At 42.7% G+C, this 20,958-nt stretch overlaps 1 protein-coding gene across 1 annotated transcript in view; it reads right to left on the reverse strand.

Annotated features, from left to right (window-relative positions):
• Positions 1–20,958, reverse strand: part of LOC116817010 (sodium-dependent neutral amino acid transporter B(0)AT3-like) — a 62,131-nt gene that overhangs the window by 38,615 nt on the left and 2,558 nt on the right. Inside the window, exon 2 of the mRNA XM_032766726.1 lies at positions 8,748–8,888. Coding sequence (XP_032622617.1) covers positions 8,748–8,888 — 141 coding nt within the window. The remainder of the gene's footprint in view (positions 1–8,747; positions 8,889–20,958) is intronic.

Consider the following 20,958-nt stretch of genomic DNA (forward strand, 5'->3'; position numbering starts at 1 on the left):
TGCCAGACACTAAATTCTGGCTGGTGGCAGTGTACCAGATCTAAGCTAGTAATTAAGCTTAGAAGTGTTAATTCAGGTCCCCACTTTTTGTACTCTAAAGTTCAAAGTGGGGGAAAAAACCTTGACAGTATATATAGTTGGGATTATGTTTTCCAATGTGCATTACTTTGCATTTATCAGCATTAAATTTCATCTGCGATTTTGTTGCCCAATCACTCATTTTTGGGAGGTCCCTATGTAACTCTTTGCAATCTGCTTTGGACTTAACTATCATGAGTAACTTTGTAATATCTGCAAATTTTGTCACCTCACTGTTTACCTCTTTTTCCAGATCATTTATGAATATGTTGAACACAACTGGTCCCTGTACAGACCTCTGGGGAACACCACTATTTACTTCTCTCCTTTCTGAAAACTGATCATTTATTCCTACCCTTTGTTTCCTATCTTTTAATCAGTTACTGGTCCATGAGAGGACTTTCCCTCTTATCTCATGACTGCTTACTTTGCCTGAGAGCCTTTGGTGAGGGACCCTGTTGAAGGCTTTCTAAAAATCCAAGTACACTATATCTACTGGATCACCTTTATTTGTTGATCCCCTCAAAGAATTCTAGTAGATTAGTGAGGCATGGTTTCCTTTTACAAAGACCATGTTGACTCTTCCTCAACAAATCATGTTCATCTGTGTATCTCTGATAATTCTGTTCTTTACTATAGTTTCAACCAATTTGAAGTTAGGGTTACCGGCCTATAATGGCTAGGATTGCCTCTGGAGCCTTTTTAAAAAACCTTTTAAAAATTGATGTCACATTAGCTATCCTCCTGTCATCTATATAGAAGTTGATTTAAATGATAGGTTACATACCACAGTCAGTAGTTCTGCAATTTCACACTCTTAGTTGTCATCTATCACCCCACATCCAATACCCATCATCAAACAGCTACACCTTATACTTGATGATGATGATCACATAGTGGACAGACACTTCAACGTTTTTGAAAAAGAGTTTAGAAAGATGAACATGTCAGTGAATCTTACAGATAAGTCTGAAAGCCAACCAAAGTATTGTGAGCCCAGAGTTGTGCCTTATGCTCTGAGGCCTCTGGTGGAAGCAGATTTGGACTGTTTATTTATCACTGGAGTCCTGTCACTGGTTTCACATCCATTGTACCAGTACTCAAGGAGGATAGCTCAGTCTGAATTTGTAGAGACTTTGAAGTGATACTGAATCCAGCTTTGTGTGCAGACCAGTGTCCACTACCTTCTGTGGAATATTTGTTTGTTTGTTAGTGGTGGACAGTATTTCGGTATATTGGATTTGCTCAATGCATACTGTGACAGGACAGGGCCAGAGGAGAGTGATAGAAGGCAGCTATATTAGCCCCAGGTTAAGCAGGTCCCTTTTCCCTGGGTAAGGTAACAGGGGCAGTTCCGGAACAATTAAGAACTTGCCAGAACAAATTAAGGCAGACAGGCTAATTAGGACACCTGGAGCCAGCTAAGAAGCTGCTAGAATCAATTAAGGCAGGCTAATCAGGGCACTTGGTTTAAAAAGGACCTCACTTCAGTCAGTGAGGGCACGTGTGAGGAGCTGGGAGTGAGAGGCATAAGAAGCTGAGAGTGAGTAGGCATACTGCTGGAGGGCTGCAAAGTACAAGCATTACCAGACATCAGGAAGAAGTTCCTGTGGTGAAGATAAAAAAGGTGTTTGGAGGAGGCCATGGGGAAGTAGTCCAGGGAGTTGTAGCTGTCACGCAGCTGTTACAGGAGACGCTATAGACAGCTGTAATCCACAGGGTCCTGGGCTGGAACCCAGAGTAGAGGGCAGGCCTGGGTTCCCCCCCCATCCCCTCAACTCCCTATTTGATATAAGGAGTTGATCTGGACTGTGGGTCCCACCAGGGGGAAGGTCTCTGGCCTGTCCTCTGACCCATTAGGTGAGCCAGCAGAGACTGGAAGGATTGTTCTCCTCCTTTTTCCAATGCTGGCCAGTGATGAGGTTAGCCAAATGAATGGCAAGTTTGTGCCACTAACAAAAGGAGCCAAACTGATGACTGCCGTGAACCTGTGAGGCGAGCAAATCCACCAGAAAGCACAGAACCCACCAAGGCAGAGGAGGAACTTTATCACAATACCTACAAATGGAGATTGATCTGGCATCTTGCAAATACCTCACAATCAACACACAAAAAAGCTTATTTTGTTACAACAGGTTGCCTTTCAGTATCACATTGGCACCTTCCCTGTTCCAGAAAGCCATAGATGAAATTTTGAAGGGCTAAATGAAGTTCAGTGCTGTTTGGATGACATCCTTGTCATAGGAAAGGATCATCTTCAAAATTTGGATGCTGTCTTGCAATGTTTGAAAGACCATGGACTAAGACTATACCAAAACAAACATGAGTTTTTCAGTTGAATAACTTGGACCTGTAATTGATCATAGAATATTAGGGTTAGAAGGGACCTCAGGAGATCATCTAGTCAAACCTCCAGATTTTTACCCCACTTCCTCAAATGGCTCCCTCAAGAATTGAACTCACAACCCTGGGTTTAGCAGGCCAATGCTCAAACCACTGAACTATCCCTCCCCCTGATGCAGAGGGGCTTAAGGAAATCACCAGTGAAAGAAAAGATAGTTCTTGAAGTGCCACCACCACAGAACATTTCAGAAGCCTGATCTACACTATGAGTTTAAACTGAATTTAGAAGCATTAAACCAATTTAACCCTGCACGCGTCCACACAATGAAGCCCTTTATATCGATATAAAGGGCTCTTAAAACCGATTTCTGTACTCCTCCCCGACGAGGGGAGTAGCACTGAAATCAGTATTGCCATGTCAGAAAAGGGTTAGTGTGGCCACAAATCGATGGTATTGGCCTCTGGGCGGTATCCCACAGTGCACCATTGTGACCGGTGTGGAAAGCAATCTGAACTTGGATGCATTAGCCAGGTAGATAGGAAAATCCCCGCGAAATTTTGAATTTCATTTCCTGTTTGCCCAGCATGGAGCTCTGATCAGCACGGGTGGCGATGGAGTCCCAAATCCAAAAAGAGCTCCAGCATGGACCGTACAGGAAATATTGGATCTGATCGCTGTATGAGGAGACAAATCTGTTCTATCAGAGCTCCGTTACAGAAGACAAAATGCCAAAGTGTTTGAAAAAATCTCCAGGCTATCATACAGAGTCCACAGCACAGTGCTGTGTGACAAGCGTAATGGAAAGCCAAAGAATCAAATGGATCAAATGGACGCTCATGGAGGGAGGGAGGGAGGGGTACTGAGGACTCCAGCTATCCCACAGTCCCCGCAGTCTCCGAAAAGCATTTGCATTCTTGGCTGAGCTCCCAATGCCTGAAGGGTCAAAAACATTTTCCCAGGGTGTTTCAGGGTATATGTCGTCAATTTACACCCTCCCCCCCCCGTGAAAAGAAAAGGGGAAAAAAATCGTTTCTCACCTTTTTTTCAATGTCACCCTATGTCTTACTGCATGCTGCTGGTAGACGGGGCTGCAGCGCTGAACACCAGCATCCCCTTCCCGGTGGCAGATGGTACAATAATGACTGCTATCCATCCATCATCATCAGCCCTGAGTGCTCCTGGCTGGCCTCGGTGAGGTCGGCCGGGGTGCCTGGGTAAAAATGGAATGACTCCCAGGTCATTCCCGGCAGATGGTACAGAACGGCTGGTAACCGTCCTCATCATAGCAACTGGAGGCTGAGCTCCATCAGCCCCCCCCCCCCCGCCCACCCCGATTCATGTCTAATGAGATTCTGGACTATCATGACTGAGGCTGAGCTCCTCTCACACCCCTCCCCTTTCATGTCTAAAGAAAAGATTCTGTACTGCCTGGACTATCATAGCAGCTGGGAGGCTGCTCCTCTCCCCCTCCCCTTTAATGATTAATCTGCCTGGACTATCATAGCAGCTGGAGGCTTTCCCCCTCATTTTATCTCACTAAAAGTCATTTTCTTATTCCTGCATTCTTTATTCATCACACAAATGGGGGGACACTGCCACGGTAGCCCAGGAGGGTTGGGGAGGAGGGAAGCAACGGGTGGGTTGTTGCAGGGGCACCCCCTAGAATGGCATGCAGCTCATCATTTTCTGCGGGATCTCTGGGGCTCTGACACGGAGCGGCTGTGCTCTCTGGTTCTCTAGTACACTTGCCCCATATTCTAGGCAGGACTGACTCTATTTTTAGACAAAACATAAAGAAGGGAATGACCCAGGGGTCATTCCCATTTTTGTCCATGCGCCCCCGGCCGACCTCAGCAAGGCCAGCCAGGAGCACCCATGACAGCAGCAGACGGTACAGAATGACTGATAACCATCAAACGGTCTCTCATCGCCAATTTACAATGGCAGACGGTGCAATAGGATGGTAACCGTCTCTGCTACCTTGCAAAGGCAAATGAATGCTGCTGTGTAGCACTGCAGTACCGCATCTGTCAGCAGCATCCAGTACACACATATGGTGACAGTGACATGGCGTCTGCCAGGGCAATCCAGGGAAAAAAGGAGCGAAATGATTGTCTGCCATTGCTTTCATGGAGGAAGGATTGCGTGACAACATTTACCCAGAATCACTCACAACACTGTTTTTGCATTGGGATCTCAACCCAGAATTCCAGTGGGTGGGGGAGACTGCGGGAACTATGGGATAGCTATGGGATAGCTACCCACAGTGCAACGCTCCGGAAATCAACGCTAGCTTCGGTACATGGACACACACCTCCGAATTAATGTGCTTAGTGTGGCCACGTGCACTTGACTTTATACAATCTGTTTTATAAAACCAGTTTATGTAAAATCAGAATAATCCCATAGTGTAGACATACCTAGAGTTACATTCATTCTTAAGACTTCTTAACTACTGTGGTATATTTCTGCCTATTCTGATGACAATATTGGCACATTTACATGAACTGTTAGAAGCAAAGAAAAAATGGAAATGGACTAAAGAGAGTGAGTGTGAATTCAAGGAAGCAAATAAACTGACATCAACCGAAGTTCTTACACATTTCGATGCTTCACTGCCAATGAAATTGGCTTGTAACGCTTCACCACATGGAGTGGCTGCAGTTCTTTCCCACCTTTTTCCTAATGGCATGGAGATAGCAATTGCCTTTGCATAATGAACTTTCACTATTCCTGAGAAGAACTATGCCCAAATAAAGCAAGAAGCTCTCAGCATTATCTTAGGAATTCAGACATTTCCATACCAATCTGTATGGTAGACATTTTACCTTGCTGATGGAGTGTTGCTTGTTACTTTCAATTTTTTGGACCGAAACCTGGCTTTCTGTCATTAGCTGCTGTTCATATGCAATGATGATAATTGCTACTTTCAGTTCATATTTATACTATACTGTACAGGACTCAGCATAGTAATACTGATGGGCTGTTGCAACTGCTATGCTCAAACTCCTGTCAACCCAAAGAAATTTCAGACAAAGTAATCTATCTCAATTTGATGAATAGATTACTGTGATGGGGTGGACTAGGCCCAAAGGCCATCTGCTGGAGGCCTCGGTGTCCTGCCTCACCCATCCCAGGAAAGGAGCACTGGAGAGGTCCTCCAGGTGGGCTAGAGTAGCTGCAAGGGAAGCTGCCAATCAGAGAGGTTGCAGGGAACAGCCAGTGAGGGCCCAGCAGGCTCATATAAAATGAGCTGCAGGGCCAGAGTGAGGGCAGTCTGCTTGCAGAGACTTGGGGGAGCAAGAGGTGCTCCTGGCTGGCTGCAAGGACTAAGGCAGGTAGTTGCTGGCATTGCTGTCAGGTGAGGGAGTAGCTTCTGTCTAGCTGCCAGGACTCACTGAAGACAGGCTCAGGAAAGGGACTGGCCATGAAACTTTTTACCCCTGGAGAGCCGGGGTCAGAGGACTAAAGGATAGGTGACAAGCCCCCAGGGAGTGTTGCTCCATCCCAGAGCAGGAACCTTCACATGTAAGCTGGCCAACTAGGGTACTAGGCCCTGTTGGTGAGACAGAGGACCGGAGCCTGGGGAGGACTATAGGACATTACTGAGGGCTTTGAGATAGGCCCTGTGGGTCAGTATAGGCAGCTTGGCCAGAAGACTGAGTTGCTGAAGACCTGACAAGAGATCCATAGGCCGGAAAGAGGCACTCACGAGAGGTGGGTACCAACCTGCTGAAAAGAACTGAGAGGCTGTAGGCACTGTTGGCCAGAGAGAGGGGACGCTTGCAAGAGGCAGGTCCTGACCCTGTTACAATTACCTATCACTAGCACAGACATCAAAAAAGTAACCACTAAGGATGGTGTGCTTTTTCTTCTGAGAGGAATCATACTGCAATGTACAGTGTTCAAGATCAAATGAATCCCCAGTTTACACAATTTGTGTAATGTCACTGTGAATTATCTGTGAATCACGGTTGCATCTGATGCAGAATGTATGTGACCATTCCAAAATCACTTCAGTCTCAGATTTTGGAAGCTCTTCAGGAAGGTTATTTTGCGATTGTATGTATGAAGACAATAACCCAGAATCACGTCTGGTAAATGAGGATCAACAAACATATTGCGAGCAAGGCTTTACTAAGTGTCAGAAAATTCAGCATGATCCTAGCCCAGCTCATCTACAGCCTTGATCGTGGCCTTAGACTCCTTGGACACATGTTCATATGGGCTTTGCTGGACCTTTATATTTTTGGTTGTAATCAAGGTCAGAATAACTAGAAGTTTCCAGAATTACTTGTGCTATAGTTACAAGGATGTCCAGTGGTCTTGGTAACTTGTTTAGCCAAGTTGGTTTGCTGTTACAGTTGGTAAGTGACAATGGGCCTAAATTCTGTTCTGAAGTTTTTCAGAAGTTCCTTGCTTCAAATGGAATTAAACATATACATTCCACACCTCACCATCCTGCTACAAATAGACAAGCTTTGGCCTGAAGGATTGTGGTGCTGCCCGTCCAATCACTTCCAATACTTGAGGGAATGTTCTAGGCATCAGTGGGCAGAACCATATTTATTTTGGTGGAAGCCAGAAAAGCCTGATTTCCATTGGTGTAACTGAGAAGAAATTTATGCCCGCAGAGTGCCCATTTAGTACCGCAGGCAGAGGAATCTCTCTGGTGCTCCCTGCTGCTGTCTACACATTACAGGTAGTAGCTTAATATGGTGCTGTCTTTCATTGTGTGTATGTAACCAAATAGGCCTGTATGTTCACATCCTACACATTACTGTAATAATTTTGTAGAAGACATGGATTATGAAGTACAATGTTGCCACACAAATGATATGTGAAGTTACAATATTCCTCTGTATGGTGTTATTGACACATTTTCCAAACCCTACACAGAAGTTGCAAACAGGTCTGTTCTAAACAAAGGAATGCATCCATGCTTTAATTTGCATGTAAGCAGTGAACAGATTAATCAAGCAGGAAGGGAAGACAAAGTTCAAACAGGTGAAAAAAACAGTAAGGATTGTCCTTCCACATAAATTCTTTGGCTCCTGGTTCTCAGCTTGAAATGTTTTTCAAGAGAGGGACTGAAACTATAAAAAGGAGAGACAAACACACAAAGTACCTCCCTCCCTGCTGCCCATTGGATTCACGACACCTGAAGAGACAACGGAAGCAGCTGTTGGACTCTGGGGGAGGAGTCCTGACCTGACAGTTCGGTCAGTGAAAGCATGTGGTGAGAACTTTGCTTTGAAATTAATATTTGTTAAGTTCGGCACCAGTTAAGGATTTTATCTTTATTTTTCTGGTATTCACTTCTGGCTTTTATGCCTCATTATGTGTTTTCACTCGAAATCTATCTTTGTAATTAATAAACTTGTTTTACTGTTTTATCTAATCTAGTGTGTTCAAGTTTAAGTGTCTGAGTAACTCCATTTGGGATAACAAGTTGTGTGCATATTATTCCCTTAAAGGAATAATGAACTTAACATAGTCAAACTGTTCAGGAGAGGGCTGGGCAGTACAGAACATATATTTCTGGGGTAAGATCTGGGATGGGGTGCGTGTTGGGGTCACCCTGCAGCATAACGAAGACTGGTGAGAGCCAAAGTGTGGCTGGCTGGCTGCAGCACACATACAGAGACATAGCTGGGAGTGACTTACATGTTGGAGGCTGTTTGTGAGCATTACACCCAAGTGTCAATGGCCTACAGAAGGTACCCAGGTTGAGGCTACGCTGTTCAGACCCATGATAATGTTAGAGTATTCCTCTACATGCTTAACTGCTGGGGACTTCTACATAGTCCTATTTTTTTTTTCTGGTGGAAGGAGATATGTTTGTGTGACTCCTGATAAGGACCTCAAATGGTCTCCTGTTTTAATTAAAGGTTTGTCTCTGTCTAGGGTTAATGCCTAATTCATTTATTTATTCCCAAACCGAATGGAAGGGAGCCAAAGGGGGTTGGGTCTAGTGGGAGGCAAGCAGGGTTCTCTTGTGCACATCACTTGGGCCTTGAGATATTTTTAACAAACCCACTGTGTCCCACTAGACTAATTTTATTTTACGTAACTGTCTGTTATGTTTCCTAAATAAAAGGGTTTTGAGGTTTCATATCAGAGGGAAGTCCTATGTGCTTGTGAATGAGTAAGAACTGCTGGACAGTGTGACCAGGGAGATCAAATTTTAGTTTCCTAGAGCCAGAATTGCTCTGGGTTGGAGCTTGAGGCACTTGTTTCAGTTATTTAACCAGTTCCCTAGACAGTATTAAATATGGCTCTTACCGTGGGGTAACTAGTTTACAGAGAACATGGAGAAACATACCAACTCCTCCAAAGTAAGGTGAGATGGTATTCCAGACGCCAATGCTGCCTTTTCTCAAGCGCTGTCCTATGGCTAGTTCAAGATGAAACAATGGGATTCCTTCAAAGATAAGTGCTATGACGTATGGGATCAAGAATGCCCCTAGGAACATAATTAAACATGGTTAAGTCATAGACACTCTGCATCTCACACAAATTATTCTTTATTGCTGCTTGTTATATTTTATTACAGTAATACTCAAGGCCCACAATCAGATAGTGGTCCAACTGCTATAGGCCTCGTAGAAGCACAGGGTCAGATTACTCAGTCAGCAATTTAGTTGTGGGAGGCATGACTCAGATTCTTAGTGTTACAAACTCCCTATCCTTAAGCAATGCAGATTCTCTTCAGTAATCATAAGGCTATAAATACCCTCAAACATTCCCTCCATTTCTCCTCCTTTCAAATGTTTAATCTCCCCTCCTTCTCCAGCAAACACAACTTATTTTGCTTTTTCTTCCTCACCAGCAAAGACCCTCATCTCACTTCCTAGCCAGTGTCTTTTCATAGAATCGTAGAATATCAGGGTTGGAAGGGACCTCAGGAGGTCATCTAGTCCAGCTTACTGCTCAAAGAAGGACCAATCCCCAACTAAATCATCCCAGCCAGGGCTTTGTCAATCCTGACCTTAAAAACCTCTAAGGAAGGAGATTCCACCACCTCCCTAAGTAACCCAGTCCAGTGCTTCACCACCCTCCTAATGAAAACGTTTTTCCTAATATTCAACCTAAATCTCCCCCACTGCAACTTGAGACCGTTACTCCTTGTTCTGTCATCTGCCTCCACTGAAAACAGTCTAGATCCATCCTCTTCGGAACCAGTCTAGATCCATCCTCTTTCAGGTAGCTGAAAACAGCTATCAGATCCCCCCTCGTTCTTCTCTTCTGCAGACTAAACAATCTCAGTTCCCTCAGCCTCTCCTCATAAGTCATGTGCTCCACCTCCTAATCATTTTTGTTGCCTTCCACCGGACTCTTTCCAATTTTTCCACATCCTTCTTGTAGTATGGGGCCCAAAACTGGACACAGTACTACAGATGAGGCCTCACCAATGTCAAATAGAGGGGAATGATCAAGTCCCTCGATCTGCTGGCAATGCCCCTATTTATACAGCCAAAATGCCATTAGCCAGCCTTATTTTTGGGTTTTGTGGCTACATGGGCTACACTGTTTTGTTACTCCATTTCTCATTTAATTTATCATTTTTTTTTCTCTTCCTGTCCACATTGTTTCAAGTCTGTTTATATTATCTTTCCTAGGTTTTTTTCTGTATAGGAAACTGGCCGCTTTGTAGACATTTCGGGATCCCGAGTCGTGTAGCATGCCCATTGGATTCTCTGTCCTAAGTGCAAGCACTCTGCACTGTCCTTGTTAACCTCATTCGATTTCTTTTTGTCCACAACATCTAATTTGGTCCTGGTTCTCTGTTGTTATCCCTATGCAGATGTCTATTGATTTTGAGTGGGCTTTTCCTCTAGTTTAGAGAAGTTATCTTTCCACTTTCCTGCGGGTTTGCAGTCCAATCAACCCTCCAGATCATAAATGAGATATTTTGAAAAACTGGCCCAGGCACAAGCCGTTGGGCATGTAACTATCTGCTTGATACCCTTATTGTTTCTGGCTGCCAACTGAGTCTATGGATTACCCCAATTGATTACTAAAGCGTTGAGTCCTGATGATATTGGCCAGGTTTTCTAATCCACTTATATTGGTTGCCAATTATCATTCACCATCGTTACTTCTTTTTTCTTTAAAACTTCCTTCAGAATTTTTGTGGGCAGACAGTATAAATAGCTTCTGCTCAAGTCAATTGAATAACATATCCACTTGTGTTCCCCCTCCATTTTTTTTCTTCCCTTCATCTCCATCTAGCCTTCACACCCACACAGGTATTCCTCTCAACCTAGAGGCTCACAATAGTTGTTTCAGGCATGATTACTTGGCCACCTCTGGTAGAAAAAAAATCTAAAACTAAACTATTTCCTGACTTTGCACGTTTTCCTCTCTTTCTTTGTCGAAGTGGATTTTTATTCAGAGTTAAGAAATGAAAATTTTCTACTTGAGTGACCTACTCAAAAAATAACCCCCACGGGAACTGAGGTGCGGAAAGCCAAAAAAATAGATATATCTGGCCTGTAGTTTCCCTGGGATTCCCCTTTCCCTCTTCTCCATCTTCTTTTCTTCCCTCCTTTTTTCCTATCAAAAAAGTTTACTTGATTCTCACCATAAAAGTTTAACATAGAAATCAATTTGGCCATTTAAGGTCAAAAAAAGATCCGAGGATGGAGTGCTGGAGGTGGGGAACACTCCTGCGATGCCCCCAATGTTAAAGAGGGGTTCAATAAGAGCAGATATAGGCAAGACATGAGGAGGAGAAGGGGAAAGCATCAGACTGTGGCAGAGACGAACGCAGGAACGACATGTTAAACAAGAAAAATAGAATGAAAGAAACAGTGGAGGCCACCTTGCCATCTGAACCCCCACAGGACAAAAGTACCCACCGCCAACCCCAAGGCAAGAAGGAAAACGATGGGCTCGTGAAGGAATTATATTAGGCTCAGCAATAGGTTTGCAGAGTTTTTTTGCAACAGGGGCCACAGCAGCGGTTGTGTCATTGACGATTGAGAGGCAAAGCAGACGAAAAGAGTGCAGCTAGTCCTATAGGAAGCGAGGAAGGATCATATGGAATAACTCAACACCAAATATTGAGACCTCTAGGATGGATATGGGATGGGTTTCAGGGGACTTGAAGGGACAATAAGAATCAGAGCTGACCTTTGCTCAGAGGGACAGGGGAGAGGTGTACGGAGAATAAACATCATCACCGAGGATTAAGCAGGTTCCTACATGATTGGGGATTCCTTACTGAGAAGATATGACCACGCTGACCAGAGATGATCGGAGAAGGAAGGTGTGTGTCTTTGCAGTCGCTTAAGATCTGGTGTGGACCGTTAGGCTGAAGAGGATCCTAACAGGAGCAGGAAAGAATCTGCTGATTGTCCTCCATGTGGGAACAAATGATACAGCTAGATTCTCACTGGAACATATCAAGGGAGACTATGCCAGGCTGGGGAAGAAACTTAAGGAAATCAAGGCTCAGGTGATCTTCAGTGGGATTCTTCCTGTTCCTAGAGAAGAACGACAAAGGTGTGACAAGATTACGGCTTTCAACAGATGGCTCAGGCAGTGGTGCTAGAAGGAGGGCTTTGGGATGTATGGCCACTGGGAAGCATTCATGGACAGAGGACTGTTCTCTCAGGATGGACTTCACCTGAGTAAGGAGGGAAATAGACATCTAGGATGGAGGCTGGCACAACTGATTAAGAGAGCTTTAAACTAGGAATTTGGGGGAGATAGTTGGAAGATGTCCAGGTAATCTCCACACCGGAATTTAACATTGAGAGGGAAGAAAACGAAGTAAGAGAGGCTACAGCCGTGGGTATGAGAAAGGACATAAAGAGGAAGGGTATTGTAAATACTGGTCTAATAGGTCATATTGGTGGTAGAATATCTGTGTCTAATCGGGTAAAGAATGTTAATGAAGCCAAACAGCAAAAATTAAGATGTTTGTACACTAACGGAAGGAGCCTAGATAAAAAAATGAAGGAACTAGAGCTACTGGGGCAGGAAGTGAAACCAGATATTATAGAGATAACAGAAACATGGTGGAATAATGGGAATTGTATGATCATGGGAGACTTTAACTTCCCAGATATAGACTGGAGGACAAATGCTAGTAATAATCACAGGGCTCAGATTTTCCCGGATGCTGATGGATTCCTTCACCAAGTAGTTGAAGAACCAACAAGAGGGGATACCATTTTAGATTTAGTTTTGGGGAGTAGTGAGGACCTCATAGAAAGTGGTGTAGGGGACAACCTTGGTTCGAATGATCATGAGCTAATTCAGTTCAAACTAGATGGAAGGATAAACAAAAATAGATCTGGGACTAGGATTTTTGATTTCAAAAGGGCTAACTTAAAAGAATTAAGGAAATTAGTTAGGGAAGTGGATTGGACTGAAGAACTTGTGGATCTAAAGGCAGAGGAGGCCTGGAATTACTTCAAGTCAAAGTTGCAGAAACTATCAGAAGCCTGCATCCCAAGAAAGGGGAAAAATTCAGAGGCAGGAAGTGTAAACCAAGCTGGATAAGCAAGCATCTCAGAGAGGTGATTAAGAAAAAGCAGAAAGCCTACAAGGAATGGAAGATGGGAGGAATTAGCAAGGAAAGCTACCTTACTGAGGTCAGAGTGTGTAGGGATAAAGTGAGAAAGGCCAAAAACCATGTTAGAGTTGGACCTTGCAAAGGGAATTAAAACCAATAGTAAAAGGTTCTATAGCCATATAAACAAGAAGAAAACAAAGAAAGAAGAAGTGGGACCGCTAAACACTGAGGATGGAGTGGAGGTTAAGGATAATCTAGGCATGGCCCAATATCTAAACAAATACTTTGCCTCAGTCTTTAATGAGGAGTTTAGGGATAATGGTAGGATGACAAATGGGAATGAGGATACGGAGGTAGATATTACCACATTCGAGGTAGAAGTCAAACTCGAACAGTTTAATGGGACTAAATCGGGGGGTCCAGATAATCTTCATCCAAGAATTTTAGAGGAGCTGGCACATGAAATTGCAAGCCCATTATCAAGAATTTTTAATGAATCAGTAAACTCAGGGGTTGTACCGTATGACTGGAGAATTGCTAACATAGTTCCTATTTTTAAGAAAGGGGCGAAAAGTGATCTGGATAACTATAGGCTTGTTCATGTGACATCTGTAGTATGGAAAAAAATTTGAAGGAGAAAATAGTTAAGGATATTGAGGTTAATGGTAATTGGGACAAAATGCAACATGGTTTTACAAAAGGTAGATCGTGCCAACCCAACCTGATCTCCTTCTTTGACAAGCTAACAGATTTTTTAGACAAAGGAAACGCAGTGGATCTAATTTACCTCAGATTTCAGTAAGGCATTTGATACAGTTCCACATATGGAATTCTTAGCTAAGTTAGAAAAGATGGGGATCAATATGAAAATTGAAAGGTGGATAAAGAACTGGTTAAAGGGGAGATACAATGGGTCATACTGAAAGGTGAACTGTCAGGCTGGAAGGAGGTTACTAGTAGAGTTCCTCAGGGATTGGTTTTGGGACCAATCTTGTTTAATCTTTTTATTACTGACTTTGGCACAAAAAGTGGGAATGTGGTAATAACGTTTGTGGATGACACACAGCTGGAAGGTATTGTAATACATCAGAAGGACCGGTTCATATAGGAAGATATGAATGACCTTTAAAACTGGAGTAAATAGTAATAGGATGAAATTTAATAGTGAAAAGTGCAGGTCATGCATTGGGCTATTAATAACCAAGATTTTTGTAATAAATTGGGAACGCATCAGTTGGGAATGACAGCGAGGAGAAGGGACCTGGGTATTGGTTGGATCACAGGCTGAAAATATTGAGGCGCCAATGTGATATGGCCATTAAAAAGCTAAGAGCAGTCTTGGGATGCATCAGGCGAGGTACTCCAGTAAAGATAAGGAGATGTTAGTACCATTATACAAGAGCACTGGTGAACATCATTTCTGGAATACTGTGTGCAGTTATGGTTCCCAGTTTAGAAGGATGAATTCAAAAACTGGAGAACAGGTTTACAGAGAGGATGATCGAGAGAACTGGAAAACGCTGTCTTGTTGAAAGGAGACTGAAAGAGTGGCTTGTTTAGCCTAACCAATAAGGGCTGAGGGTAGAATATTGATTGCTCTTTATAAATATATCAGAGGATAATATCAGAGAAGAGAAAGGAATTATTTAAGCTCAGTACCAATGTGGACACAAGAACAAATGGATATAAACTGGATATTAGGAAATTTAAACTTGAAATTAGATGAAGGTTTCTAACCATTAGAGGAGTGAAGTTCTGGAACAGCCTTCCAAGGGGAGTAGTGGGGTCAAAAGACATATCTGGCTTCAAAACTAAGCTTGATAATTTATGGAGGGGAGAGTATGATGGGATAGCCTAAATTTTGGCAATTAATTGATCATTGATTATTAACAGTAAATATGCCCAGTGGTCTGTGATGGGATGTTAGATAGGGTGGGATCTGAGTTACTACGGAGAATTCTTTCCTGGGTGCTGGCTGGTGAGTCTTGCCCACATGCTCAGGGTTTAACTGATCGCCATATTTTGAGTCGGGAAGAAATTTTCCTCCAGCGCAGATTTGCAGAAGCCCTGGAGGTTTTTTATCTTCCTCTGCAGCATGGGCACGAGTCACTTGCTGGAGGCTTCTCTGAACCTTGAAGTCTTTAAACCACGATTTGAGGACTTCAGTAACTCAGATATAGGTTAGGGGTTTGTTACAGGAGCAGGCAGGTGAAATTCTGTGGCCTGCATTGTACAGGAGGTCAGACTAGATGATCATAATGGTCCCTTCTGACCTTAAAGTCCTATGAGTCTGAGTCTATCACATCCGCCAACTCCTTTAGCACCCTTGGATGCAGCGCATCCAGCCCTATGGGCTTGTGCTCATCCAGTTTTTCTAAATGGTCCTGAACCACTTCTTTCTCCACAGAGGGCTGGTCACCTCCTCCCCATGCTGTGCTGTCCAGTGCAGTAGTCTGGGAGCTGACCTTGTTCATGAAGACAGAGGCAAAAAAAGCACTGAGTACATGAACTTTTTCCACATCCTCTGTCACTAGGTTGCCTCCCTCATTCAGTAAGAGGTCCACACTTTCCTTGACTTTCTTCTTGTTGCTAATCTACCTGAAGAAACCCTTCTTATTACTCTTAACATCCTTTTCTAGCTTCAACTGTAAGTGTGATTTGGCCTTCCTGATTTCACTCCTGCATGCCTGAGCAATATTTTTATAGTCTTCCCTGGTCATTTTCCCATCTTCCACTTCTTGTAAGCTTCTTTTTTGTGTTTAAGATCAGCAAGAATTTCACTGTTAAGCCAAGCTGGTTGCCTGCCATATTTACTATTCTTTCTACACATTGGGATGGTTTGTTCCTGCAAACTAAATAAGGATTCTTTAAAATACAGCCAGCTCTCCTGAATTCCTTTCCCCCTCATGTTATTCTCCCAGGGAAGCCTGCCTCAGTTTCTCTCCATACTTCAGTTTCCCTCCCTAAGGTTCCCACAAACCTGACCTTCACTCAGTTCTCCACCCCAGGATCTCCACCCGAGCCTCTGTCTTCCCCTCCAATCACCTGACATCCCACATACTTGAATCTTCTTCATAGTAAGGGGAGGGTCAGGAAGAAGTAAGAGATAGGACTTAGACACCTAAGTCCAGCATTTACATGTCCCTTACATTCGCAATACCCTATTCAGCTGCTGTTGAACCCTTTAGGTGCTGAAGTCACCTGTTGCCTAAATTTCTCCTGTTAAAGTTCCATACATGCCTAAGTTTTTGCCTCTGGTTATGTGCATTGTTGTCTTGCTCTAGGCACCTGGATGTCTAAATCCCAGAGTGACCCACAAATGGTCCATTTCACCTACAGGACCTCAATCAGGTCCATTCAGAATCTAGCTGGAAGAAGAGCAGCAGCAGCATTGTGTTAGGGAGAAGAAAGGAATGTCTGCAATGGAAAATAGGGCCAGAGTTAGACTCAAGTCCTTCTCCTACCTCCCCATCCTTCACTACCTATCTCGGATGTGAAACATGCATGCCCCTGCGTTACTACTACTACTGCAACTACTTCATGAGGCTGGACAGTCGGGAGAGGGGCAGGTTGCATGGCAGCTGAGATTAAAAACAGCGAGAAACAATTTTATAATTCTACCAAACTTCAACCACTTGGCTGAAAATTTCCCATGCCAAGTGTCTGCCTCAGGAAGGATGTTGATAAAATGGAGAGACACTCCAGTTCAGAGAAGACCTATGATAATGATTAAAGGATTAGAAAACCTAACAATTGCTGATATGGGCACTGGGATTCTGGGCAGAGTAACCAAGAGCACTGAGACAGTCTCCTGAAACCCAGGGAACATCAAGAAGGTGGAAGCAACCTGATTCTAATGCAGAGGATACCTGAATTGCTCAGGGAGGGGGGAGGGAAAGAGGGGAAGAGCGGTGGAGTTAATAGTTTGGCTGTGCAATGGGATTTGGTGCAAGTAGGGGAAGGGATCAGAGGAGGAGCTAGGGAGAAGATTGGTCAAAGAGACTGGGATAGAGAGACTGGGACTCAGGTAGATCAGTAGTGGAGACTGGGACTCGCTAGATGTGGGAAACGTGACTGGTATGAGGATGGAAGGAGGAAGCTGGGGAGACTTGGATGACGAGCTAGCATGGGATATGTTTAAAAAACAGAATGTTACAGGCTGTCGGGGACACAGAGAAAAGTGTCTGTGTCCACTCAAATACACTCCCCTCCGGAGACTGGAATGGAAGCCAAGATTCATGGGTCTCAACGTTCCCCTGCTGCCAGCAAATATTGGAGAAGCCCCTCCCTAATGGAGGTCCAGCTAGCAGTAGTAGTTGCCATTTGAACTAATGGACTAATTAACAGAAGATGACAGATGTCTGTGCAGTGGATCCAGAAAATGAGGAGCACACCTGTGAAAAGTTTAGTTTCAGTGACTTGCCCAGTATCATACCAGCACTCCGTGTGAGAGGCAGGGCTAGACCCCACCCCTCCAGAGCAGCATTCCACTACTTTCATCATAAGACATTTTTTAATTTCCTGCAATTCCCTGTCTCATTCACTACTCACTTTCTGGTATCTGACTCGTTATGGAGGTGGACAGGTCATATTTATATATGTATAGGTCATATTTCCCTGCTGAGAATATAAAGAGTCTGTTTTATTCCAGACACTCTTGTTTTGTGGCAGCTAGTTCAAAATCAGGCCAGAGGATAAGGTAGGCCATAGATCAGTTGTCTGGTTGCAGTTTAGCACTGCCTCCCTGATGGAATTTGAATGCCAAGTTGAAAAATGTGACTTTATTTCCCCAGAATAAAACTTGCTCTGTGCATGAAAGGTAACTTTTTTTTTAATTCATCCTGTAAGGTCACATGCTTGGGCTTAGGTGCAGTAGTAATAGTTGATATGACCCATAAGATCTCCTACTGAGCACTTTTGCTTGAGACAGTCATACCTATGGTAGGCTATAATCAGAAATAAAACACTGCACCAAGTTGCTATTAGACTAGCTACTTATTTTCAAGTCCCACATATTTTCCAAATCACAATGCATATTTGTTATTTAAAAAACCTTTATCGTATGTCAATATTAAGTGCCAAAGTACATAACAAGCTGTTTAAAAATCATGCTTTACAATCCCAGTTGCCTGGGATCCTGTTTGTTTGCCTCCTATTACTCTGGCAAACAGCATCTATATCCATTAGTCATTGTGAGTAAATAACTTACTTAACTCAGGCAATAAACCCAAATAATCACTAACGACAGAGAGTGATAAAAGTTTCAGCACTGATATTGTGTTTTTTTCTGTGATTGCAAATGTATTGAGCTGAGCGTTAGGCCCAAGTTACTTAGTAACACAAATTGCCATGAATAAGGTTCAGAGGTCTGATGGGAAGCAATTGACATTAATCGAAAATATATTCCTACATTTTATCTCTTGTTTTGTAGAGCGCTTAGAGATGAGGAAAAATATTACCTCTGATTTCCAAACACTTGGATAAAACCCAAACCTGAACAACTTGTGGGAACTGCAGTTTATGCCTTGGAAGGCATCGTGCATTGTGCTTGTCTATGCCAGTTTCAAATTAGGCTACTGCACTGGTGCATTGCAGCTACAGTAAGGATTTACAGTGATGTGCCTACATTGGCACAGATATTCCCACAGATATTCTATACTCTATTCCCCTCAGAGTATAGGCTGGCCCTGAGGTACAATGTTTTACAGGGTTTCATATGGCTCAGTGCGTTCCTTGCTCCGTGTTCCTTGCTTGTTCCTTGTGTTTGAAAGATGAGATTTTTTTTCAAAAATATGTAAATGGGATTTATGTTCCTAAATCATTGAAAGTCAAAGGGACTTGTGCTTCTAAGTTGTTTGAGTGCGTTTGAAAATCCCACCAGAAGTCACATTTTAGCCTGAAATTAACAAGACTTAAATAAATAAATCTAGCCATGTTATTTATTTATCTTGATTAACCTTATGGCCATCATTTTTTTTAACTATATTCTTCAAAACATCTTCTAATTTCTATTTTCCAGAATAAATAATCTTGGGAGTTTCTGAATGCACAAGAAACACCTAGTTTGTATAATTCCTTAATATAGATAGTCAGAGGTAGGGAGGGCTCATAACCTAAAGAGAATGAAAGTAGTGGAGAACAGGAAGGTACCACAGTGCCTATGAAATCCTCAGCCACACCTCTGATGGAGCAGCAAGGGGAGGTCAGGTGCTGCGCAGGGCCGCACTGTCACCACACCTTTTTTAGTTTCATGACTTTATCTATCTTAAGGTAAAGTAACCAAACTGGAACTTCAAGTATAGAGCACTGATTACAGTTCAATATAGTAGAGCTTATTCACCACTATAACTTTGTGTCATTGCTTACAACAGGGCAAAGTGGATGTAAATTACTATATAATTATATCATTTTATACCAACTTTGTACAGGTGTAACTATGGAAGTACAAAGCATAATACCTTAGCCTTTTCAATCCCTTTTTAAAATAGCTAGCTCAGTCTACTTTTTTTTTTCCTAACTGCTGCTGTGTGCTGGGTAGACATTAACACTTGGGAATTGTCAGACTTGCTTAGACTAATGTTCCATCTAGTTTACAATATCCTGCCTCCAACAGCAACCAGTACCAGATGCTTCACAGGGAAGTGCAAGAAACCCCTCAGTAGGCAGATGTGCATTTTTTGACATTTATGCAAGTTTATAATTCTTCTGCTATTTTTCATAGCTGTCCTAATTATGTTTAAATTAGTGAAGAACAAAATACAAAAGGTTTAGAAGTTCAATTTGGAATCTGAAAAGTTGATTTGTAAATCTCAGAAAATGGACTTTCTCATAACATTTTGACACTTCTGCTTCCAGTCCAAATGGAACCATGAAATGCAGAGAAATGTGAACATATATTTCAGCTGAAAGATTTTATTTGGATTTAGTTCAATTCAGGACAAAGATCTTAATTATTATTACTTTTTTTTTTGAGGCAGATTGTGAACAATCTCGCTTTAAAAAAAAAAAGAAATCTAAATTTTTAAATGTGACCTGTGTCACCAATACAATGATCTTTGCAGTGAGCCTGAAACAAAACCTCTGACGTGTTAATGGCTCCATTCATTTATTTGAGCGCTAATGCAGATGTGAATGATACTTTTTCACTGTTTATCAAAGCACGTAAGAAAGGAAAGGAAGTTATTTAGGGTAACACAGTGTACTCTAACAGATGATACATTTTGGTGTACAAGTGGATGAGTCTAGAATCATTTGATTCTCCCCATAACTGAGATGGAACCAAGCCCAAAGAGTTCGCCAGGAGTCTGAGTCCCATTCAGGGAAAATCCCAAGCCAGAGGCTAACAAGAGTCCATGGCAGGATATGCTTTATTAGAGAAAAAATTATTCAATCACTGCCACACCAGTGATTTTTAAATGTTATTGCTAAGTACTACTATTGTAAACTTGGGAAAATAATATTCTGGTTCATTTTTAAATACTAAAATAACTAAGATTAATAGATTTTTAAGGACATAAAAATGTAAGAACGGCCATACTGTGTCAGATCAATGGTTCATCTAGCACAGTATCCTGTCTTCCAATAGTGCCCCTTGCCAGATGCTTCAGAGGAAATGAACAGGTCAAGGCAATTATTCAGTGATCCATCCCTTGTTATCTAGTCCCAGCTTCTGGCAATCAGAGGTTTAGAGACACACAGAGCATAGGGCTGTGTCCTTGACCATCTTGGCTAATAGCTACTGATGCACCTATTCTCCATGAACTTATCTAATTCTTTTTGGAACCCAGTCATATATTTGTCCTTCACAACATCCCCTAGCAACAAGTTCCACAGGTTGACTGTGTGTTGTGTGAAGAAACACTTCCTTATGTTAGTTTTAAATCTGCTGCCTATTAGTTTAATTGGATGCCCCCGGTTCTTGTGTTATATGCAGGGCAAAATAACATTTTCCTATTCACTTTCTCCTTATCATTCATAATTTTATAGACCTCTGTCATATCCCCCCTTA

This window comes from Chelonoidis abingdonii, chromosome 2, assembly GCF_003597395.2.
Source record: "Chelonoidis abingdonii isolate Lonesome George chromosome 2, CheloAbing_2.0, whole genome shotgun sequence".
In the NCBI taxonomy this organism is placed as follows: Eukaryota; Metazoa; Chordata; order Testudines; family Testudinidae; genus Chelonoidis; species Chelonoidis abingdonii.